Here is a 17018-nt window from a genome sequence, read left to right as displayed (position 1 = left end):
GTCAACTGCTTAGTCTTTTAATATTTTCTTGGAGAATTATATTTACAGTAAGAAAGTATGTACATTTTATACAATATCCTTTACTCTTTTTTTGTCTTGTACCTTTTAAAAATATATACATATATCGGGTTCCCTGCCACGATATTTCACACCTGTTCGATCACAATCTAATATTTCGTTTTGACTCTTCCAGTAGAGGGCTGTTCGAGAGCATGCGCACAACCGCAGCAAGAGAACCTTATTCCTCCTGTCACAACATTGAGGGGCAAAACGACAGCCGTGTGGGTAAGGACTTCAACATTTCATACAACTGCACTTTGTTTTTAAAAGATGATCAAGCACACACTATAGGGGTGCTCCAATATCTGGGACGAAAACAATTCGAATGGCGTGTCGGGTTTTGCCATCGTGTTCAGATGCGTTGATATGACTATCCTCGCTCTAATCTCTCATGTTTTCTCCTATTAAACTAGCGAACATATAAAATGCCCCTTCCCTCAACTACTGACCCACTAAATGAAGTAAAATAACTGTCTATGTATTCGTCAATTTGTTGCTGTAACGTTTTCCAAACATGTGACACGATAGTGTAGGCTAAACAATGCGCAGCAAGGCAGTCAAGCTAAGTGAAACTATAATTTTTCTCGGAAATGTTTCGTCTTAACCTTGCACGTTAGGATTTTTGGTAGGTAACAATGTGTCATCGTGATGAGTTCCAACTGTATTTGTGCAAGGAGACTAGATACAATTGTAACAAGTTCTTAATGAAGCTTTGCTACGTTGTTTTTATTTCCTTGACTAAAGGGCTATCTTCTCATCCAGGTTGTTTTCTAGTTGGGTGGAGTGTCAGTTTTATATAGTTGTTTGGCCCTGATATTTAAATTACCTCTACATTTTGTTGAACAACATCTACATTTTCTGCTTATTTGAACCGACCAGGTTTAAGGTTTGTCATGTTTTGTTTGTAAAACCTTGGGCCTAAATGTCAACTTGTCAAGTGTTTTTTTCAATTACACTGTAATATCAACCCGTTGTTTGTTTAATTCCTGCAATTTATCCAGAAAGTGCATATAAAATAATATATGTTCCCCGAGATTAAGGTTAGTTTCCTTATTCTAACAATAATGATCTTCATTCAATCCAACTAATAATTGTCAAAACCTTATCCTATTCAAATGAAATGTTTTGATGCACTTTTATAATTTCACCTGAAGAAAACTGAAGAAGAAATAGGTACATTGGGACTGATATACACCGGTTGAGTTAAGAATGATGTAAGCGCTTGTTTCTTTAATGTTATGCATTACAATGTTACCACAGGCAAACAAACAGTCACTAAAGTAACAAAATAACAATAGATAGGCCTAAAACATAGCAGTAGACACCTCGATTTTATGTTTTGTTGCTTTTTCAAATATTGCTTTTCCTTTAGTTCTCTGGTCATTCAATTATTATTACTCACTAAAACATTACTCATTCGTGTTTTCAGGAATAACCTCTGCATTATTCTGTTTGCTGTAATTTCTGAGAGAATAAACCCTTCCCACTGGGAACAGAAGTCAACTTCATTTCAATGAAATGACGTGGAAACAACTTTTGATTCAACCAGTGTGTGCCCAGTGGGTTATGTTTAGTATATCCTATAGCATCACAACGTCATGCGCTCGTCCACTTTTTATTCTTTAGGCAGGCATTCCCATTCAATACTTCATCATTTCCATTCACTTTGAAGGGGAGTGATTTTGTATCTTGCTGAGTGATTGTCAGAAAGACACATCAAAGGATAGATCGTTGTGGTGTTTATTTTGATGTCAGTGTCGGGAAGTTGTTCATATGCTTCCTGCTTTCCACACTGCTCTATTGCTGCCACACAACACTTCCTGTTATAGCACACACAGATTAAACATGAATAAATTGTTTTGGCTAGAGAATCCACGATTCAGCTTATGTGTATCCGTGGAAGAACTATTCAACAAAAACAGATCACATAAACTGTGACTTTTGTCTCTGGTGTGTTTTGTAAGATTTACATTTATCTGACAACGTGTGGAACCATATCCTAACTTACGTTGTGACTTCAAGATCTCTAGAGAATGTTGCACAGGCTTTGTCAAGTCATCCCTTAGTTTTTGCATTTTTCTTCTGCTGTCAAGCTAAGATGGTATGTCATGTTACATTTATGATTAGATTTATGTTGTAGAACTGAAAAATGATATTTTTCTAATCTGTTGAAATAGTATTGAACTTGAACTTTGATGTGCACTTCTCATCTGATTTGAGTGAAGGGAACACTTTCTCCTTCCTGATGGGGAAATGCTTCTTGCTGATGGATCTTGGGCTTTTTGGAGGCTGAGAGTACATTTTATTTACTTACATGGACACTTTATATCATAAGTCAAGTATTTTCCTCTTTAAAGTTGTCTTGCAGGTTGTGTAGCCTACTGTCTGGTTAGAAGACATTTCTTACTGACTGTAAAGCATATAAAACAATGCTATAACACTTCATTGTAAGACTTCATTGTAAGACAAGCCTAGGGTTTTTTTTTTGTCATCTAATGATTCAGCTTGAATAATGTGTTAAGGAGCATCCAGCCATTTGTTTTCCTGCGTCATTTGCTCTCATGGCACTGTACAGTACACACAGTTAAGTATTACAGAGGTTTCTGTCGCGTAGACTTTCCTGTTAACTTAAATACTTCAGTATTGCGGTATTGGCTTGGCTCTCTCCCTTCACAGAACATGTCAGTGACCGCCTCTATTTAGGTTTATAGTGTTTGTTAAAAGCGATGTTGAATGGAGGTAATTCTTTGTGTATGTCCATTTTTTGGGACATAGCACTAGTTGTTTGGCCAATTGTTTGGCCATTGTTTTAGATTTCAATAGGAGGAAAGCCAACCACAGATCTGGGGGGCACAGCCATTTTTGAGCAACATGCTGGCAACCTCAATATGGGAAAACACTGTTGATTTCAATTGTGCATTTAGCCTCAATTATAGAAATCAGTCATTACTAGTAATGTGACTGAAGTGTATAATTTCAGTCAAATTCCTGCATTAAATATGTGATTATTTAATCTAATGCAACAGGTTGAGCAATATATGCTGTACGTATCTGGAAATGTTATTCACAACTGAAATAGAAAAGGCATTGCCCTAAAATAGAAAAAGTCTCTCTGGTTTTGGATTACACTGTTTTATCTTTCTTTGACAGGATTACTGAAAGAGAATGCACTGACTTTCCAAAGCAGTTGTAAATGGTTATCTACCAATATACAAAACAATAATAGATGTTAAGTCATTTCAGTTGATCAAGATCGGTTTTTCAACTTAATCTCACTACAGACATGCTGTAGACATGAAGTTTCTACTTTGCCATCCCATACATCTCTTGCTTCGGGTCATGAAGTCTTAATGATCTGAATTGTCATTGAAATCTGGTGATAAAATGTATATAATGCAGTCATTTTATGGATTCTTCATTCATGGATACTAAGCGTTATCAGATACTGGACCTATTCATTTTGATTTGAGATTGAATTGTGTAGCTTAGTCAGTGCCAAGGCTGGTCTGACATTCAACTAAGTTAAATTATGTGGCCTTCGTGTACAGAACAAAAGGGTGTCAGCATAATTATTTTGAACATACTTACGTATATGTCACTGAGAGAGACATGTGTGTCTAGAGTGTAGTTCTGCATCTATAATATTTATTTTCCTCATATGCACTCTGATGTAGTCTATATGATAACATGGTGACATTTGTTGCCATTGTATGCCAAGGACATTTTAAGGCTAACTGCTCAATTTCATACTGTGCTTAGTGTGCTATAAGCTTATATCTTCATGGCATTGACAAAGCAGATTGTCTTGAAACAGCAGGTCTCCCGTTTCAATAGAATGTAAATGTGTGCCAGTTACATTTTTGTCATCAGCCTCAGAGACCGACTATTGATCAAGCCTACGTTGACTTTGAATCAGGAGCCATTTTACTACACTTGAGGAGTATATTGAGAGTGCCACCAGCATGCAGTCTGGAAGCATTGTTTAGATTAAGAACAAATCTCTTTTTTTCCTTTGCAACAGAATTAAACAGGACGTACCCTGTAGTCATTTATGTTGGAAATCCAATCATTGTGTTTGGCACGTTTTGTCACAACTTGTCTATGTGCTATTTATCACTCGCCAGGCATTTTCCATAGGCCGTTCCCAATCAAATCAAAACAAATTTGATCCCAGCTTGCTTGGTTTCTTTGAGCCAGTTTCTATGAAAAGTGAAAACCCAGGGCACAATAACACTCCGCTGACTCGGTTTGTCTATGGCCTCCAGGCTCTCTCCTTTTGTTGTGTTGAAGCAAATAAGACGCGGGTATCTGCTAAGTCCAGGAAAAATGTGCGAATTTGTGTAGCCTCATGCTGTGTAGACTCAGGGGGGAGTGGGTGGTCCCTATTCCCTGAGCATACCGCATACTAAAGCTCTTAAAACCCTTAGCCAAAGTGCCCTCATGTGTTAGTGTTTGTACACTGTCGTAGACAAAAACAACTGTGTTTACTGATAATCCTCAAATAGAAACTAAGGATGAAATGATTGGAGCCATAGGAGAAATGTGTTTTAAGCCTATAAAGCTAGTCTTTAAATGTATCTTTTGGCCTTCTTCCACAGCTTTAGACATTTTTTCCTTGCATAGGATAAATCAGACTTTAGAAGCAATAGATACACAGCAAATTTGCAAGTGTTAAAATCTCGGTGTTAAGGTTAAAAGTGCTGTGAGTGTTATATCTGAGTGTTGATTCTAGTGGGATTGAAATTGACACCACTTGTGGTGAATAAATTAAGTGTTATTTGAATCACAGTGGAATCAACACGGCGTGGTGTTGTTACTCCACTGTGTTTAGTTCATTTCTGTTAATTTTCGGAGTGAAAAAGACCTAGGAGGGACCTCTATCATTTTCCCCAGAATGCTTTGTTGCAGGTAGATTTTCGAACAGTTTATTTTTATATACATGTTTCTGCATGCATGCTGTTTGATTAATTGATCTTATACTATTTCTAAACTAATCCAACCTGTAAGGGGTTGGACCTATTGCACCCGTTATTGAGATGGTTGTTCCAGTTTATATGGTTTAGGTAGTCTTGTTTGTCAAGTCATTCACCATAGCAGTCATTCTGAATGATATAATATTCCAATAATTTGCTGGATTCTGATAGGAATTACTAATCACTTCACAAACCAGTTTATTGTGACTTGCAGGTCTGATGTGGCTCATGAAAGACCTTATCAAATTTAAAATATATGGTCATAAAGGGTGCACTTTAAATTGAAACCTATTCACTTAGGCAGTCACTTAGACAGCTTTAAGATGAAGAGTTATTGAATGCAACACACATGTCTCTGTCACTAACAAACACAGTCATGGGTTGGTATCTCTCACATTGACTTGAAAGGCATACTGGGAAATATTCAAATAAGGCTTTACAACCTGTGATGTTACAACACCCCCCAAAAATACTGTAACACCAAATAAAATAAAATCTAAGTTTATTGGTCACGTACACAGTTTATGTTTTGCCTGTTCAATACAATCCTAATTTAAGTCCGAATTTGCCACACCCAAGGTGTTAAGGCCCAACACTCTAGGGGTGTTAGTTTGTGAACACTTTGAAAAGTCTTAGTTTAAGTCTATTTCGGTGGGTGACACATCATTTCTAAGAAAGTGCTACATTTAACGCTGTGTGTTAAAATTCTGACCTCAAATTTGTTGTGTAGTAATTACATTTTGGAAAGGGAATGGATGATTCCCAGCAGTAAATGTATGAAAAAGGGTTTGACACCACCACATTGTGTCATTTTTTATTTTCTGTTTTCCAGACAGTATGCATTTACCAGGCTATATTTGACACTTGACAGCATTGCTTAATAATACCTGTACATTTAATTCAGCCTGCATTCAAATGTGCCAGTGAACCGAGAATAAGCATTCCATAAGTGTTCTATAAGTGTTCCGTGAATCCCCAACTATCAGACGCAGGGTGTATTCTCAGATGACACAGGAGATAATTGGGGATCCACTTGCAGCAGGAGTCGCAACCCAAATAATTTAGGGAGACCAATTATAGATGTCTCAGATATTTTATCTGTATGGCAGCCTACAGCAGGGCCTCTGCCATCAATCAGATTAGGACAGATTACAATTTGTCTTTCTTTTTGTCCCACGGGCGGTTGAACAGTGATTTGTTTTGCTCCTCATTGTCAGCGCACATAGTGAGAGACTGAGCTAAGCTGCTCAACAGACAAAGGGAGAGTTTAACTGTAGGTTGAAAGGCTTGTACTGACTACAAACACCAAGCCTTAAAACTTTGAGAAAGGACCGATTCACTTCCCTCCTTTTGCCACGAATGCACTGAAAGCATCAGATAACCATGAACATATTTTCCTCAATGTCCCTGCTGGTATCTTTCTCTTTTCCCTTTTCCATCCACTGAACACTTTTGTCGAGTCTCCATTATAATGTGAATGCTTTTTTTGTGCAGTGTTTATTGGATGCTCTTAGCGAGCTCTGTTATTGTGAACAAAAATAGACCAGCCTCTGTGTGTCAGATATTTCACTTTCTTGTTATTCAGAAATGACATAAAGGAGCCGGGTTTATGATGGATCTGTCTTGGACTGATTCATTGTGCAGGCATGAAAATGGCCACCACTTTCAGTTAGATTTTTCAATGTAACATGTAATGGGTCCCTTTACTGTAAATGCATGTAGTGGGCATATAAATACACCTATACATATCCTGCTGAGGTCTCTCTCTTTTTTTTCCTCGCTCTTTTTTTATTTTTTTGAATCCCGCTTGCTCTTTTTTTTCTTCCTTTTTTCGCTCCATCTAGATCTCTCTATTTTTCTCTCACGCCTCTCTTTCTGTCTGGAGAATGATGTATGCTTGTATTGGCTGCTGGGCTGCCATTATCTTTATTAGATTTATGCATGTTTGTGTAACAGAGCTCATTTGTGACCAATGAACAATACCCAGGAGTAGTGCATCACGCCATCAAGGTAAATGGAATCTATTTTAGGTAGCGCCCATTAATAACCCCCCCCCCCCAGCTTCAGGTCAAGGTGGCAACATCCATCCTATTATCTCTATGGAATTGGAGGCTGTTGATAACTTTATTAATTCCTGTCAGGTACACAGTTCATGCTGCATTACAAAGGCCTGTTGCTGTAGCTGGTCTCCTGGGGCTGGGGTGTAATTGTCTCTTTGGATAACAGCAGTGGAGATAGCTGGAAAATATAAATTGTGCTTAGCTTTTAGTGTTGTGGTGGGCTTAATAAGGCTATGTTGTTTACACGGTTGCGCAGTCGCCAACCACTTTACTGAAGGTCAAAGGACATGCTGTGGGCTGAAACCTCTGCTAAATGACTAAAATGTAAACTCGATGGGCAATGCAATATTTACATGAAGAGTTAGCCCTACTGTACTTAACATGCACACATGCAGTTTAGGATTCAGTTCTCTACTCCCACAAACCTGGTCTTCTCCGCACTCTTCTGTACGGCACACACACATCAAACACCTCCTGGTGGCTTTTTCACTGTCAACTGAAACAATTAGATCAACCTTGTCCCGCAAGGGAGGGTTACGCCACGCAGCGCCACCCCATGCCCAGTGCCTTGGCAGCCACCCTCTCTCAGTTAATCAGAGAGGCTGCAGTCAGATCATCCACACTCGCCTTCAGTCCTCCTCAAGCACTAGCTCTCTCCCCCCCCTCTCTGTCACACCTCCTGGAGACCTTCCCGTCACTCCACCAATTAATAATAGGCCCTCCCTATCTAATATGGAAGGTTCTATTGACTGCCTGGGAATGCAGTGGCATTTAGAGGGAGAATATGGGAGCCATTCAATCAAATCCTCATTGCAGCATTATTTAAGCTGTAGTTTATAAACAAACCTTGTTGATAACAAAAAAAACCTTTTTTTTGTAAAATGAAATCTCTAGGTCGTTTTGGGGACACTGTTAACGCAAGATAGCAGAGGACTTTGCCTCACAAGTAGTTGTTTCTACTTTTCAGAATATGGCACATGTTTACATGAATTGGTGTGTAAACAAAGTAAAATGCATTGCATTAATTGACTATTGTATGTCTGCCTATCATTCCGAAACAATGTGTTTTTGTTGTTTTCAGTCTCTGGCTTCTAATAGATCTGTGAAGACATAGAATGTGATTGGAATGGAAGCTCGGAGAAGGAGTCTCTGATTGGCCGAAAGACTAGGCGGGTGCACATACCAAACGGTGAGTCACTTTGGAGGTTCACAGAACCGCTAGAGAGTTCACTTAACATTAGGATACCAGTGGTCAATGCTCAGAATGGTGATTTGAGTCCCTTTCAGGGTCATACACTGTTGTCTTGTGGTTACAGTGCCTTCAGAAATTATTCATACCCCTTAACTTATTCCACATGTTGTGTTACAGGCTGAATTCAAAATTGATTAAATAAAAATAAAAATTCACCCACCTTACATTCAGTCCCAGATAAACAGTGCATTTGGAAAGTATTCAGACCTATTGACTTTTTCCACATTTTGTTACGTTACAGCTTATTCTAAAATGGATGAAGTAGTTTTTTTTCCTCATCAACCTACACACAATACCCCATAATGACAAAGTGAAAACATGTCTTTTTTGAAATATTAAAACATTTATTGAAAATGAAATAACACATTTACGGAAGTATTCACATTCTTGAGTACTGACTCAAGGGTGTGAATACTTATGTAAATTTGATATTTGTGAGCCTTTCTGGGTAAAAGGCTCTGCATGGTCATTCCGATGCAGAAATCAGGGCATTAATACTTTTTGCGCTTCGCTGAGCAGAGCTGTTATGGAGGAAGTTGTCAAGGAAGTGAGTTTGTGTTTATACTGGACCTACTGTCAACCAATTATGTCAATGCAGCGCTATACGGAGCCCTCCGCATTGTTATAAAATTTGGGCAGCACACGGCGATGCGGTACATAGCTCAATTTGGCCTTCTGCATGCCGCTGGAGGCTCCGCAATTGCGTCACACGGCGCTTCTGACCATATTTTCGTCTCAAGCATAAATTGGCTTTGAGTCTCTAAGAGCTTTGCACACCTGGATTGTACAATATGTGCACATTTATTCTTTAAAAAAATATATTCAAGCTCTGTCAAGTTGGTTGTTGATCATTGGTAGACAGCCATTTTACATTTTTCCCATATTTTCAAGCCGATTTAATTCAAAACTGTAATTATGCCACTCAGGACCATTAAATGTCATCTTGGTAAGCAACTCCAGTGTAGATTTGGCCTTGTTTTAGGTTATTGTCCTGCTCAAAGGTGAATTTGTCTCCCAGTGTCTTTGGGAAAGAAGACTGAACAAGGTTTTCCTCTAGGATTTTACCTGTGCTTAGCTCTATTCCATTTTATTTTTATCTTAAAATACTCCCTAGTCCTTAGATTGAAGATGGCGCCGATAGAGATGGCAGCTTCGCTTCAAGTCCTTTGTAAACTGTGCAGTATTTAGTTTTTTTAATGTATTATTTATTAAATTGTTATCCCAGAAAACCGTAAGTGTTATTTCATACAGCCGTGAAGAACTATTGGATATCAGTGAGACGTCAGCTAACCAGCACTACGACCAGGAATACGACTGTCCCAAAGCGGACCCTTTGCCTGCATCTCCCAGGGCATTTGAACTGATTCCAGAGGCTGACCACAAAACAACGCCGTCGGAGGAGAGGGTGCCGGAGCGGTCTTCTAGTGAGGCTTCAGTTACACGCACACCACCCACCGCTTCCGAGTATATTACTCGCTAATGTTCAATCACTAGTTAACAAAGTTGACGGAATTAGGGAAAGAGTTGCTTTACAAAGAGATATCCGGGATTGTAACATACTCTGTTTTTCACGGAGACATGGCTAGCTGGGGACATGCTGTTGGAGTCTGTACAGCCAACAGGATTTTCAGTCCATCGTGCCGACAGGAACAAACATCTCTCTGGTAAGAAGAAGGGCGGGGGTGTATGTTTCATGATTAACAACTCATAGTGTAATTGTAACAACATGCATGAACTCAAGTCCTTTTGTTCACCTGACCTAGAATTCCTCACAATCAAATACCGACCGTATTATATCCGCCTCGGTTATCGTCACAGCCGTGTATATTCCCCCCGCAAGATGCTACCAAGACGGCCATCAAGGAACTTGATTGGACTTTATGCAAACTGGGAACCATATATCCCGAGGCTGCATTTATTGTAGCTGGTAATTTTAACAAAGCTAATCTGAGAACAAGGCTACCTAAATTCTATCAGCATATTGATTGCAGTACATGAGCGAGTAGCACACTCGACTACTCTAACTTCCGTGATGCATACAAGGCCCTCCCCCGCCCTCCTTTTGGCAAATCTGACCATGACTCCATCTAGTTGCTCCCCTCATACAGGCAGAAACTAAAACGGGAAGCACCCGTGCTTAGGTCTACCCAATGCTGGTCTGACCAATTGGATTCCACGCTTCAAGATTGCTTCAATCACGTGGACTGGGATATGTTCCGGGTAGCCTCAGACAATAACATTGACGTATACGCTGACTTGGTGAGCAAGTTTTTAAGGAAGTGTATAGGAGATGTTGTACCCACTGTGACTATTAAAACCTTCCCTAATCAGAAACTGTGGATTTATGGCAGCATTTGCACAAAACTGAATGCACGTACCACCGCATTTAATCATGGCAATGTGACTGGAAACATGACCGAATACAAACAGTGTAGTTATTCCCTCAGTAAGGCAATCAAACTAGCAAAGCGTCAGTATAGAGACAAAGTGGAGTCGCAATTCAACGGCTCAAACACGAGACGTATGTGGTAGGGTCTACAGACAATCACGGATTGCAAAAAGAAAACCATCGACGTCTTGCTCCCAGACAAATTAAACAACTTCTTTGCGCGCTTTGAGGACAATACAGTGCCACCGACACTGCCCGCTACCAAAGACTGTGGGCTCTCCTCTGTGGCCGACGTGAATAAAACATTTAAATGTGTTAACCCTCGCTAGACTGCTGGTCCTAACGGCATTCCTAGCCGCGTCCTCAGAGCATGTGCAGACCAGCTGGCTGGTGTGTTTACGGACATATTCAATCAATCACTATCCCAGTCTGCTGTCCCCACATGCTTCAAGATGGCCACCATTGTTCCTGTTCCCAAGAAATCTGAGGTAACTGAACTAAATGACTATCGCCCCGTAGCACTCACTTCTGTCAACATGAAGTGCTTTGAGAGCCTAGTCAAGGATCATATCACCTTACCTGTTACCCTAGACCCACTCCAATTTGCTTACTGCCCCAATAGGTCCACAGACGATGCAATCGCCATCACACTGCACACTGCCCTATCCCATCTGGACAAGAGGAATACCTATGTAAGAATGTTGTTCATTGACTACAGCTCAGCATTCAGCACCATAGTACCCTCCAAACTCATCATTAAGCTTGAGACCCTGGGTCTCGACCCCACCCTGTGCAACTGGGTCCTGGACTTCCTGACGGGCCGCCCCTCAAAACTGGGGCCCCACAAGGGTGCGTTCTCAGCCCTCTCCTGTACTACCTGTTCACCCACGACTACATGGCATGCACGCCTCCAACTCAATCATCAAGTTTGTAGATGACACTACAGTGGTAGACTTGATTACCAACAATGATGAGACAGCCTACAGGGAGGAGGTGAGGGCCCTGGGAGTGTGGTGTCAGGAAAATAACCTCTCACTCAATGTCAGCAAAACAAAAGAGATGATCGTGGACTTCAGGAAACAGCAAAGGGAGCACCCCCCTATCCACATCGATGGGACAGCAGTGGAGAAGGTGGAAAGTTTTAAGTCCCTCGGTGTACATATCACCGACAAACTGAAATGGTGGCAAACTACCTGCCCTCCATCACCGGGGGCAAACTACCTGCCCTCCAGGACACCAACAACACCCGATGTCACAGAAAGGCAAAAAAGATCATCAAAGACAAAAACCACCCGAGCCACTACCTGTTTAGCCTGCTTCCATCCAGAAGGCGAGGTCAGTACTGGTGCATCAGAGCTGGGACAGAGCGAGAGAAGCTGTTTTTCAATCTCAAGGCCATCAGGTTGTTAAACAGCCACCACTAGCACAGAGAGGTGGCTGCCAGCTACAGACTTAATATCATTGGCCACTTTAATAAATGGAACCCTAGTCACTTTAATAATGCCACTTTAAGAATGTTTACATATCTTATTACTCATCTCACATGTATATACTGTATCCTTCACTATCTATTCTTTACTATCTATTGCAACTTAGCCGCTCTGTCACTGCTCATCCATTTATTTTATACTTATATATTATCATCTTGTTCCTTTACTAGATTGTGCGTATTAGGTTTAGTTGTGGAATTTGTTAGATATTACCTGTTAGATACTGCTGCACTGTCGGATCTAGAAGCATGAGCATTTCACTACACTTGCAATTACATCTGCTAACCATGTGTTATGTGACCAATAAAATTTGATTTGATACCCATAACATGATGTAGCCAACACCATGATTGAAAATCTGAAGAGTGGTACTCGCTGATGTGTTGTTGGACCAAACATAACGCTTTTTATTCAGGAAATAAAGTTAATTTCTTTGCCACATCTGTTTTAGTTTAGTGCCTTTTTGCAAACGGGATGCATGTTTTGAAATATTTTTATTCTTTACACGCTTTCTTCTTTTCACTGTATATTAGGGTCGTATTGTGGAGTAACTACAATGTTGTTGATCCATCCTCGGTTTTCTCCTATCACAGCAATTAAACTATGTAACTGTTTTAAAGTCACCATTGGTTCATGGTGAAATCCCTGAGCGGTTTCCTTCCTCTAAGGCAACAGATTTAGGAAGGACGGCTGTATGAATGAATTACATTTTATTTTGGTGTCAAATCACCAGTTGGCAACCCATCCCTTATGGGATTAATTGACACATAAACAAACAATAATTCACTGTGATAATTCCTTTGTGATTCTTGAAAAATAATAATTATAACCCTAGAGCAGTAAGAAGTATATCAAAAAATAAATATTCAGGAGTGAGACAGGCCTACACACTATATATGTACATATACTTACATGACATTTGCTAAATAGTTTTTATAATTTAATTATAGATTACCCTTTTTCTTTTATTTCAGGCTTTATCAAAACATTATGCAAACGGAAATACACAAGAGACAATGTTTTTTTTCTTCAGTTTCTCCTCATCACTCGGCCACATAATGTCATGGTATATCTGGTGGGCTTTCTGGAATAAGGACAAGTGTATATCGTGGTAGAAAGTGTATATCGTGGTCTTTCAATTTCACCACAATACAGACCTGTTTCAATATGCAGGGGCAATATCCCTGATCTTACCTGTGCACATAGCGATCTCTTGTTTTTAGGTAGGTTCTACATGATGTCTCTTACACACAAGTTCACCCTTAATCAAACAAAAGGTTCTCAATTTGGGTTTATGATTAATCTCCTCCACCCATTTCATATTGCAATGTCAGTCATCTATGTCTCTCTTCATTTTGGTTTTCATACAACTGATCAGTCAGACTGTTGGAAAAGGTCAAAAATGTTTTTTTTGCCCAGGCTCCCCGATGGAGAGATCCCATTGAAAAACGTTTCTGACTATTCAGCCAATTGGCAAATCCCAAAGTCTCACCAAACATGCCTTTCATCTCACCTCACAGGGTTCCCACCGCATGTCCCCAGTTATTGCCAGTATAGGTGCAAACTGGTTGATACCTAAAGAAAATTACTTAATGCTCTGTTATGAACGTGTTAATTTTGTAGATACACTATATACATATACAAAAGAATGTGGACACCCGTTCAAATTAGTGGATTCGACTATTTCAGCCACACCCGTTGCTGACAGGTGTATAAAATTGAGCACACAGCCATGCAATCTCTATAGACAAACATTGTCAGTAGAAGACTTTCAACGTGGCACTGTCATAGGATTCCCTGCTAAAGCTGCCCCAGTTAACTGTAGGTGCTGTTATTGTGAAGTGGAAAGGTCTAGGAGCAACAACGGCTCAGCCGTGAAGTTGGAGGCCACATAAGCTCATAAGAATGGGACTGCTGTAGTGCGTAGCCCGTAAACATTGTTACAACACTCACTACCAAGGCACAAACTGCCTCTGGAAGCAACGTCAGCACACAAACTGTTAGTCTGGAGCTTCATGAAAAGGGATTCCATGGCTGAGCAGCCGCACACAAGCCTAAGATCACCATGTGCAATGCCAAGCCCGGCTGGAGTGGTGTAAAGCTTTCCGCCATTGGACTCTGCAGCAGTGGAAACACGTTCTCTGGCGGGATGAACACCATCTGGCAGTCCGACGGATGAATCTGGGTTTGGTGTGTGCCAGGAAAACGCTACCTGCCCCAACACATTGTGCGAACTGTAAAGTTTGGTGGAGGAGGAATAATGGTCTAGGACTGTTTTTCATGGTTCGGGCTAGACCCCTTAGTTCCAGTGAAGATAAATCTTAACGCTACAGCATACAATTACATTCTAGAAGATTCTGTGCTTCCAACTTTGTGGCAACAGTTTGGGGAAGGCCCTTTCCTGTTTCATCATGACAATGCCCCCGTGCAGAAAGCGAGGTCCATACAGAAATGGTCTGTCGAGATCAGTGTGGAAGAACTTGACAGGCCTGCACAAAGCCCAGACCTCAACCCCATCGAACACCTTTGGGATAAATTGTAACGCCGACTGCGGGCCAGGCCTAATTGCCCAACATCAGTGCCCGACCTCACTAGTGCTATTGTGGCTGAATCGAAGCAAGGGGGGACAAACTATACCAACTCCATATTAATAATGCCCATGATTTTGGAATGAGATCTTTGACAAGCAGGTGTCCACATACTTTTGGTCATGTAGTGTACCTCTTAGCACCCCACACTCCTGCTGAGTAGTCCAGAAAAGGACACATGCATGTCTGATACAGTTTGGAATACGTGGCATAACCAATACCTTGTTCAGTTTCTGCTGTCTAAATAATATCGTCAGCATATAAGAGTATACTTAGCATTTCATATCTTACTCCAATATTTAACGGTTTAATTTATTTTGCCAAATAAATAATAAACATAGCAAACCGAGTCGGTGATAAGGCGTCTCCTTGTTTAACTCCCGAGGGTGTGGGAAACCAATCTGTATGATATTCGTTAACATGCACGCAGGCGGTTGGTGCTTTGTAAAGAGACTGAATTGCATGATCACATTTCCCATCAACCCCTTTTTTCTAATCAAACTATAGGCTGAAAGATCCCTATTTACAGAAAAGCTTTCTGGAAATCACTGAAACATGCAAAAGTAAGCTTATCTTCCTGTGATCTACACTGAACAAAAATATAAAATAAACGCAACATGAAACAACTTAAAAGATTTTACTAAGTTACAGTTCATAAAAGTAAATCAGTCCATTGAAATGAATTCATTAGGCCTTAATCTACAGTGGCTTGCCTTTAAAAGTTGCAGCGTACTGCGGCACAGCTTGCATGGTGCTGCAGAATTCTATGGCACGTTATTTAAGTGTGATCCACTGGTACCATTAGTGCTAGTTTGACTACCAGAGGGCATCTTTGAGAAGCATTTGATAGCCTTCAATAGTGGCTGTGCTAGAGAATGCAGGCACGCAGTAGCCCGGTGTTCAATTCCCCGAAGGGGAGGATGGAGTAGGATGTCCTTATTCCGTGTGTGTTATTTCATAGTTGTGATGTCTTCACTATTATTCTACAATGTAGAAAATAGTAAAAATAAAGAAAAACCTGGAATGAGTAGGTGTCCAAACTTTTGACTGGTACTTAAATTAATTATTTTGATTAATATTATGGTGTTTCTATTCCAAGAAAAACTAAACATCCTCTGAGTTTCTGTTAGGATGGAATGGAAAATATGGCGCAGTACAACGTGACGGTCGGGAGTACAGTACTGGGCTATTTAGCTAAAAAAAATCCCTGTGTTATGTGTGGCACGCGGAAGACCGGGGTTCAATTCCCCGACGGGGAGCAAGGAGTAGGCTGTCCTTGTAAATAAGAACAAATTCTTAACTTGCTTACCTAGTTAAATAAAGGTTACACTAAGAGCATAAAGTTTCTACACCCTAATTGTAGTCTAACCAATACCCAAACAGAGATTCAGTCAAAATAAAAATCTCATTGATTTATCAAGACCAGTCCCCATGCTTGTCTCAGAGCAGCGCGAAACGCTGCTAAAATAGTTGTAGGCTATTGCTTCAAATCCTATTGCTTCTAACTTCAATATGCTCTTTAAATAAATAAGACCTACACCACTTTTAACAGCACATTAGTCAAGACTAGAGAGGCTCATGTCGCCTACAATATGTCAAAATATGACGCGACTCTCCGCCAATAATTATATATAGAGGATTGGATGATTCTAAATTAAAGCCAAAAGCCGCCTCATGGGTCTCCCGGTGGCAGCCGGCATGGGTATCTGTAGCAACGCATTTTGCATTGCAATGCGGTGACATAGACAGCTGCGCTACTGGGGCGGCCCCATCCACAGTTTTAAAATACAGAGAGAGAGGTAAAGGTATATTGTCCTGCTGGGCTACTATAATACTATACATGGTGTCCAGGTCAGGATAACCAAAACATTTCTTTATTAAAGACTATCAGAAAGAATGTTGGTACTTATTTATTTTGATCCAAAGCCATGAATGAGTGAGTCACTCAGCTTTATGTAGTGTTGTACACTAATAATCTGCTAGTAAGTGCTCAATATTTCTTAGAGTATACTATTGTACCATTATACCTGAGGCATACTAATGAAGCAACAATGCCATTTTTGAAATGACTGACAGGTAACTAGGCACATTAAACATGAAATACAAAATCGTCACATTTCACAACATACCTGCATGGAATGGGTACAAATACAAGGCAAAAATTAATGCTGCCGTCTGGACTCCCATAAAAGTATATTTGCCTGAT

The 17018-nt window shown here is 40.3% G+C and overlaps 1 protein-coding gene across 6 annotated transcripts in view; it reads left to right on the top strand.

Moving 5' to 3' along the window:
• The first annotated feature begins 198 nt into the window (after window positions 1–198).
• Window positions 199–17018, top strand: part of LOC106590345 (lethal(3)malignant brain tumor-like protein 4) — a 142592-nt gene continuing 125772 nt past the window's right edge. For 4 of the 6 annotated variants that reach the window (XM_014181266.2, XM_014181265.2, XM_045710681.1 and 1 more), the window contains exons 1-2: window positions 199–285; window positions 8175–8282. Coding sequence is in view for 2 of the 6 variants with exons in the window: in XM_014181263.2 (XP_014036738.2) it covers window positions 213–285 (73 nt within the window). In the remaining 4 variants the exon portion in view is untranslated. The remainder of the gene's footprint in view (window positions 286–8174; window positions 8283–17018) is intronic. The other 2 variants (XM_014181263.2, XM_045710680.1) reach the window with 1 other exon arrangement.

Source organism: Salmo salar, chromosome ssa29, assembly GCF_905237065.1.
Source record: "Salmo salar chromosome ssa29, Ssal_v3.1, whole genome shotgun sequence".
In the NCBI taxonomy this organism is placed as follows: Eukaryota; Metazoa; Chordata; class Actinopteri; order Salmoniformes; family Salmonidae; genus Salmo; species Salmo salar.
This window is presented reverse-complemented; position numbering and strand designations above follow the sequence as displayed.